Here is a 7,875-nt window from a genome sequence, read left to right on the forward strand (position 1 = left end):
AAACTGTTGACCATATGTTTTACGGTATGGAAGCAACCAATATCTCTAACCAGATTTCATAGCACTCTCAAAACACAAAAAACGAATTTCAAAAATGTAACATACTTAACTTCATACCATAGAAATGTATGATAAAGAGTCAGGATTGTTGCTCTTAAGAATCTTAATTTAACAATCTAAGATTAAAACACTTAATCGCACTTCCTTATCAATAAATAACTTTTATATGCCACCGCATGACATTGTGCAGACAATGTTAATGTTATAAAACAATTTTAAGTAGCCTGCCCGTGGGCCGAATACGGCCCTTCTTAGTTTTTTTTCTGGCCCTCAAGAGGTTGCCTGCAAACCAAAGAATTAAAAAAAAATATATATATATATATATATATATTTAAAAAGTTTGCATTCGTTTTATTTATCATCTTACAGTGTTATATGATAAATAAAACGAATGCATTAAATCTGTCATACACATGCCTATAAGGCTCTGTCTACACCTGCTATTGGCTCAGTCAAGCTCACGTTGCATTCTATGCTGGCGGGCCGCGGAGAAACTCACTTCAGCTAGGCTAACAACACGCTGCAAGATGTCTCTCTCCAAGCAAGATTAAAGTGAAGAAGAAGGTAATGCGTCTGACAAGTTTATTCCATGTAGTAGTAATGTATCTATTAAGTTAACACTACTTTAAGTACGATTTATTTGTAGCGATTCATTGACATAGTTTTGTGTGGCCCATGGTCTTCCACTGGGGGTTGTTGAACAGCCCTGCTCTACATCGTGGAGCATTGTTTTATGTGTCATGTCCATTTCCGGTCAGAAATTGACTAAATTCTTAAAAAAAGGTCCCCATAACAATTAGATTTTTTTTAAATAAACGGCATCGTCCTACGCGTCAAATACATAGATCCCATACACCTCCATAACTCTAGACCACCATCCTCCCCACTCAGCATGGGGGCGGTGGGACTGCTGCTGCTGCTGGGGCTCCTCTCCGGGGGGTCTGCAGGTAGGACCCTCACACCGCCTCTCTCGGTCCCAACTAGATCCAGAACCACAACTAGAACTATAGCGGTCCGGAAGCAGCGCTTTGTTCGCTGTCTTGTCTTTCCGTTTGATCTGAAACTGCGTTTGTGTACAAACTCTAATTCGACCAATTAATCCACAGGATGATAAATCATTCACTTGTTCCGATATTTAAACCGATTTTTCAGAAACCAGTTTGCGTTTTGTTTCGACTGCGTTTTCATTTTGGGTCCGGACTGAGAAAACGAAAGTTAGTCTGAGACTGAAACAAGATTGGGTTCTGAATTTGTTCTTAAAGTCAACAGATGTGTGTTGGATTATCAGAACCACTTTCATACTGTTCGATCCAACTCACTTTAATTATATATCAATTCATATCATCATATTTATATTACAATTAAACACGAACCACCGAGTGAAAGAGGAAATATTGCCTCCAGGTCAGTGAAGTGTTGCGCATTAGGTGGACATTCGTGCACATTAACATTACGTTAATAATGGTATCATAATGTTAATTTAAGTTATTAATATCTCATAGAACTGAAGGAAACTCTCATTAAATTGTTCACTTGATCAACAGAAGACATTTAATCTCACTATAAATCATTCCTCAGACATCCTTGAGAATGTAAAAATGTATTTAATAAAATGGTGGATAAAGGAATATACAGTTATAAGAATGAAACAGTTAGTAACATTAACATTTACATTGAGGGCGTTTATCAGACGCTTTTATCCAGAGAGACTTACAGGAAGTGCATTAGTCAGAAGAAAGAGAAACAACAATATATCTCTGTGGGTACAGTAAGGATGTACCAAGAACCAGAGCCAGCACTAACCATCACTAGGTTAACCCATTCCCCGTATACACTAACCATCACTAGGTTAACCCATTCCCAGTAGACACTAACCATCACTAGGTTAACCCATTCCTAGTTGAGTGGAGGATTCAAATGAAGCTGTTTGTGTTAGACGAAGCGTTCTGTAACCTGAAGAGATGTCGATAAAGTTAAAACAAATCCTCCATAAATGAGGGGGTGGAGTTGGTGGAGCCAACTGCTGGGGGGAGGGGGCGGAGCCAACTGCTGGGGGGAGGGGGCGGAGCCAACTGCTGGGGGGGGAGGGGGCGGAGCCACATGCTGTCTACAGTGATGTAAAGTAACCTGTCTGTCTGTCTGTCTGTCTGTCTGTCTGTCTGTCTGTCTGTCCACAGTGATTCACTCTCTGAGGTACTTCGAGACTGGGTCCTCTGGACTCTCATCCTTCCCAGAGTTTGTGTCTGTAGAGATGGTGGATGAGGTTCAGATTTATCACTATGACAGCGTCAGTAAGAGAGCCGTACCCAAACAGGACTGGATGGACCAGGTCACCACAGAGGACCCAGACTACTGGGACAGGGAGACTGGAATAGGTCAGAGTCAACAGCAGTGGTCCAAGGTCAACATAGAGATCGCTAAGAAGCGCTTCAACCAGACGGAAGGTATGTTCATACATTATATATGTACACACACACACACACACACACACACACACACACACACACACACACACACACACACACACACACACACACACACACACACACACACGCGCATGGGCACACACACACACACACACACACACACACACACACACACACACACACACACACACACACACACACACACACGTGTCCATGACTACCAACACACCCACATGTCCAGATGCTGCAGTACTGACCACAGAGGGTATCCCATAATACCTCTAGAGCAGCACTCACACACAGAGCGGCCAGAGGTCATATTCACTATTATCTTTACACTACAGACAGACAGTTAACCTACAGACAGACAGTTAACCTACAGACAGTTAACCTACAGACAGAGTTAACCTACAGACAGGTTAACTGTCTGTCTGTAGGTTAACTGTCTGTTTGTAGTACAGACAGACAGTTAACCTACAGACAGACAGTTAACCTACAGACAGTTAACCTACAGACAGACAGTTAACCTACAGACAGTCTCTCTCTCTCTCTCTCTCTCTCTCTCTCTCTCTCTCTCTCTCTCTCTCTCTCTCTCTCTCTCTCTCTCTCTCTCAGGTGCCCACATATTTCAGAGGATGGCTGGCTGTGAGTGGGATGATGAGGATGGTTCTATTGATGGTCATGACCAGTATGGTTATGATGGGGAGGACTTCATAGCGTTTGACCTGAAGACCCTGACCTGGGTCGCTCCGGTTCGTCAGGCCTTCAGCACCAAACTGAAGTGGGATCAGGATAGAGCTGATAAGGAATACTGGAAGAACTACATCACCAAGGAGTGTGTTGATTGGCTGAAGAAGTTCCTGGCCTATGGGAAGAGCACTCTGCAGAGAACAGGTAGAGTCACATGACCTGGTGGGCGTGACCGACTCATGTCTGGTGGATTCACTGATATACCACAGCAACAGACTGAGCACCTGTCTCTCTCTCTCTGTCTGTCTCTCTCTCTCCCCCCTCCCCCTCCCTCTCTCTCTCTGTCTCTCTCTCTGTCTCTCTCTCTCTCTCTGTTTGTCTCTCTCTCTGTCTCTCTCTCTCTCTACCCCCCCCTCTCTCTCTCCCCCCCCTCTCTCTCCCCCTCTCTCGCTCTCTATCTCCCCTCTTCCCTCTCCCTCTCTCTTTCTCCACCCCTCCCCCCCCCCCTCTCTCTCTCTCTCTCTCTCCCCCCTCTCTCTCTCTCTCTCCCCCCCCCTCTCCCCCTCTCTCTCTCTCTCCCCCCACACCTCTCTCTCTCTCTCCAGAGCGTCCGCGGGTGTCTCTGCTCCAGAGGAGCCCCTCCTCCCCAGTGGTGTGCCATGCTACAGGCTTCTGCCCTGACAGGGTGGTGGTGTTCTGGAGGAGAGACGGCCAGGAGCTCCATGAGCAGGTGGACCCCGGGGAGGTCCTCCCCAACCACGACGGGACCTTCCAGCTCAGCGTGGACCTGGACCTCACGGCCGTCCCACTGGAGGACTGGGGGAGGTACGAGTGTGTGGTCCAGCTGAAAGGCATCGAGGACATCCCCACCCGCCTGGACCCCAAACTCATCAGGACCAACTGGGGGAAGACCGGTAGGGACCGCACTCACCTCCACCCAACCTCATCTCAACCTCCACTGGAACACACCATTACCTCCAGGTGTGAGCTGACGGAGGGGAGATGACTCCCACCTCACACACCTCACCTCCTGCTCTCCCCCTGAAGGGCTCCCGGGGGCCCTCACCGTCGTGGGCTCTGTGGTCGGGGCCCTCCTCCTGGTTGGAGCTCTGGTCCTGCCGGGAGTCTGGCGGTACAGGAAGAGGAACGGTGAGTGAGCCGACCCCTGACCCCCAGCTGCTCCTACTTCCTGTCCCCTCGCTGCGTCCCTTCCTAGACTCTGATTGGTTGTGGTGATACTCCAGCGGTCTGGTTGTAGAAACCTCTCCACCGCTGAATGACCAACCTCCTCTAAGGTCGAGGCCACAGTGATGTTGTGGCTTCAAGAATATGAAAGTAGAACAACATGAGGATGTTCACCACTGTTACAACACTGATCATTTCTCCTCATCCTTAGATTCAGCCAAACGTCCAGCAGCTGGTGAGTAACGTGATTTTACTGCAGTTCTGCTCTCATGATTCACTTCACATACTACAAACACAGTACACTCTAGCTCTGTAGATCTAGATGTATCTAGCTCTGTAGATCATACATCTAGCTCTGTAGATCTAGATACACCTAGCTCTGTAGATCTAGATAAATCTAGCTTTGTAGATCTAGATACATAGACCTAGATCGGTAGATCTAGATACACCTAGCTCTGTAGAGTTAGATACATCTAGCTCTGTAGATCTAGATACATCTAGCTCTGTAGATCTTGATACATCTAGCTCTGTAGATCTAGGGGTGGCATTATTTCAGGAGGTAGAGCACATCGGTTGGTAACCAGAAGGTTGCTGGTTTGATCCCCGGGTCCTCCTAGCTGAATGTCGTGATGTCCCTGAGCAAGACGCCTTACCCTAATTGCTCCTGACGAGCTGGCTGGCATCTAGCTCTGTAGATCTAGATACACCTAGCTCTGTAGATCTAGATACACCTAGCTCTGTAGATCTAGATACACCTAGCTCTGTAGATCTAGATACACCTAGCTCTGTAGATCGATATGTTACTAAAATGATCCCTCTCTTCATCCCATACCCCAAACATGACATACAAAATGTTGTGGAACAGAAAAGACAACCAGAGATATTTATAAGCTATAATTATTATTTTTTAAAGCTCCGCCACCAGGGGGTGCACTACTACCCCTACTTCCTGTGCCACTGCCTGACCCCTGACCCCTGACCCCAAGGTCAGTACTCTGTGACATCACAACTTTTTGGAGGATGGGTGGGAGGGCACTAATATCTTCGCAGTACATTACTGCAATACTTCATGAGATTAATATACATAGTACTTCATCACAGTAATATATAGTACTTCATCACAGTAATATACATAGTACTTCATCACAGTAATATATAGTACTTCATCACAGTAATATACATAGTACTTCATCACAGTAATATACATAGTACTTCATCACAGTAATATATATAGTACTTCATCACAGTAATTGATTTGATCATCACAGTAATTGATTTGAATTGATCATCACAGTATTAGTAATATTATAACAGTATTCATCAGTGATAGTAATATTGTAACAGTATTCATTAGTGATAGTAATATTGTAATAGTATTCATCAGTGATAGTAATATTGTAACAGTATTCATCAGTGATAGTAATATTAGCCCAAGGTGGCTATCGCTAAAGCTAACCGCTGCGGACGGCGCAGAGCCTAACAACGACAATATTTAACCTAGAAACACAACGTGAAGCTTAAACGGTGACGGTATTTCTTGTTTCACCGGCGCTAAAACGATTAATCAAATGGAAATATGATAGTTATGTATCAGCGTTTGTCTGTGGGGACGCCGTTTATATAGCTAGAGGCTAGCTGCTCGCTACATAAGCAGTCTACTCCCGGTAGAAGCTAAACGCTAACAATAATGCTTCAACAATCTTTTTCCCGCCAGATGAAAGAGACTCCAAGGAGTCCACCGCTACGGGCCCTATCATGTGGTGGGCTCACGATGAGGGGGTGAACAGTGATGTGCTGATGGATGGCTGAAGCTCACCTGTGTTTCCTTGGTGTTTAGGGGCGGAGCTGAATGATGAAGAGGCTTCTGGTTGGACGGTCGATCATCATTCATAATCCTGACCATCAGGCGTGGGGCTCAGGCAGTGGCGGAGCCACGTGGTGGCCAGGGGTCTGCCATGGCCACCCCTGGAACCTGACTGGCCACCCCAGGTGCCACCCCTAGTCAGTCCCCCCCCCCCCCGCGTTGTTGTGGATTTTGGTCCAGGAAAGGCCGCCGAGACAGGATCGCTTTTAACTCACTTTATTTGGTTAAGGTTATTGGTCTATTGTCTATCGTCTATGAAACAAAAGGAGAGGGATAGTACATAACACGCGCGGAGCGTCTCAAAGCTTAGCATTCAGGATACGCCGGCGAGAGATTCTGAATTAAAATGGCGGAGTCCGAGTTAAATAAGAAGGTAGAGGTGGGCGTGTTCTGTGGCTTTTAAAAGCCCGCCCCCTTTCATGATCAGCTGTTGCCTGGTTGTGCAGCAGTCTTAAGACTTATGTTACGTATACTCAGTATGGTGGCTATGGGAGAATATTATGGCTGAAATATGTTACAGCGTCGACAATCGCGTTCCCCTCCCTCGTCGACAATCGCGTTCGTACCCCCACCCCACCCCCCCGTCGACAATCGTGTCCCCCCCACCTCATCGACAATCGCGTTCGTACCCCCCCCCCCCCGTCGACAATCGCGATCGCCGCCCCCCCCCCCAAGTCTGGCTCCGCCAATGGGCTCAGGTCCAGGCCCGGGGCGGCCATCGGGACGTTCCGGAGGTTTCCCGTTGGGCCGGTCCACTTTCAAATGTATTTCGGCCGCTTGGGTGAAAGACAAACGTAATTATTTTATCTTCTCCTAAAGTAGACGTTCTTAATTCATCTGAAATTTCAGCCCCAGCATCGCAGTATATATAATATGGATTATAAAACGGGTGGCTTAAATCAAGCGATCTGATTGGTTCCCGACTGTTGTATAATGAGCGTATACACACAGCTATGGCGCCCGTTCAGTTTACAGAGTTCAGTATCACTCCGCGCCTAACTTTCTTTTTCTTTCTTTTCTTTTTTAGGCAGACTTGACGCAGCTATGGCGTATAGCTGCCCCCCACTGTTTGTTATTTCCCCCTAAAATTTAAATCCTTTTATATGCTCCAATGATGTGAAGGTAGTCCATCAATTCCTTTAAAAGGGTGCGCATATTAAAAACGGATTCCCCAGCTGACCCAAGCCTCCGGTACAGAGTCCTCCTTTGCCTGGAATAGCGCCCACACTGGAGAAGTACATGTTTTGCAGTCTCTCTTTCTCCACACTCACACCTGCCATCTGGGTGTTTGCCAGTCAGAGCCAGCCCACTCCTCAGCCCACAGTGTCCAAGCCTCAGTCTTGTGATTGCTACATCATCTTTTATTATGCACCTAAAAGTGCACCTATCTTTATTTACATTTTCCTGTATTGAAAAGTACACCCTTCCCTTCCTTTCCATCTCCCAAGATTTTTGCCACCTTTCTTTTAGAGCCCTGTTTATTTTTTCCATGTACTCGGGTGCCCCGTATTGCAAATGAATTTGCACTGTTTCCTCCTTCACTGCCTTCTTTGCCCCCTCATCCGCCTCCTCGTTCCCTTTCACACCCACATGAGCCGGCACCCAGAGAAACCCCACCTCTCTCCCTGCCTTGTAAACTCTGAACACAGA

At 46.6% G+C, this 7,875-nt stretch overlaps 1 protein-coding gene across 1 annotated transcript; it reads left to right on the forward strand.

Annotated features, from left to right (window-relative positions):
- Nucleotides 1-909: 909 nt before the first annotated feature.
- LOC311363198 (major histocompatibility complex class I-related gene protein-like) lies at nt 910-7,222 on the forward strand. The gene is made up of 9 exons (XM_084483163.1): nt 910-1,007; nt 2,238-2,504; nt 3,102-3,380; nt 3,782-4,090; nt 4,224-4,325; nt 4,573-4,596; nt 5,275-5,347; nt 6,199-6,283; nt 6,924-7,222. Exons 1-7 carry the CDS (start codon nt 953-955, stop codon nt 5,331-5,333), a joined length of 1,095 nt encoding a protein of 364 aa, XP_084339289.1. The 5' UTR covers nt 910-952; the 3' UTR covers nt 5,334-5,347; nt 6,199-6,283; nt 6,924-7,222.
- The last annotated feature ends 653 nt before the right edge of the window (nt 7,223-7,875 follow it).

This window comes from Micromesistius poutassou, assembly GCF_964030765.1.
Source record: "Micromesistius poutassou genome assembly, chromosome: 18".
Lineage (NCBI taxonomy): Eukaryota > Metazoa > Chordata > Actinopteri > Gadiformes > Gadidae > Micromesistius > Micromesistius poutassou.

Bases quoted from the DNA above. Each gene is read 5' to 3' on its own strand.
- LOC311363198 (XM_084483163.1), top strand. From the start codon at position 953: ATGGGGGCGGTGGGACTGCTGCTGCTGCTGGGGCTCCTCTCCGGGGGG. The intron at 4,326-4,572 runs GTGAGTGAGCCG...CCTCATCCTTAG, and splicing joins GCGGTACAGGAAGAGGAACG to ATTCAGCCAAACGTCCAGCA. The intron at 4,597-5,274 runs GTGAGTAACGTG...TATTTTTTAAAG, and splicing joins AGCCAAACGTCCAGCAGCTG to CTCCGCCACCAGGGGGTGCA.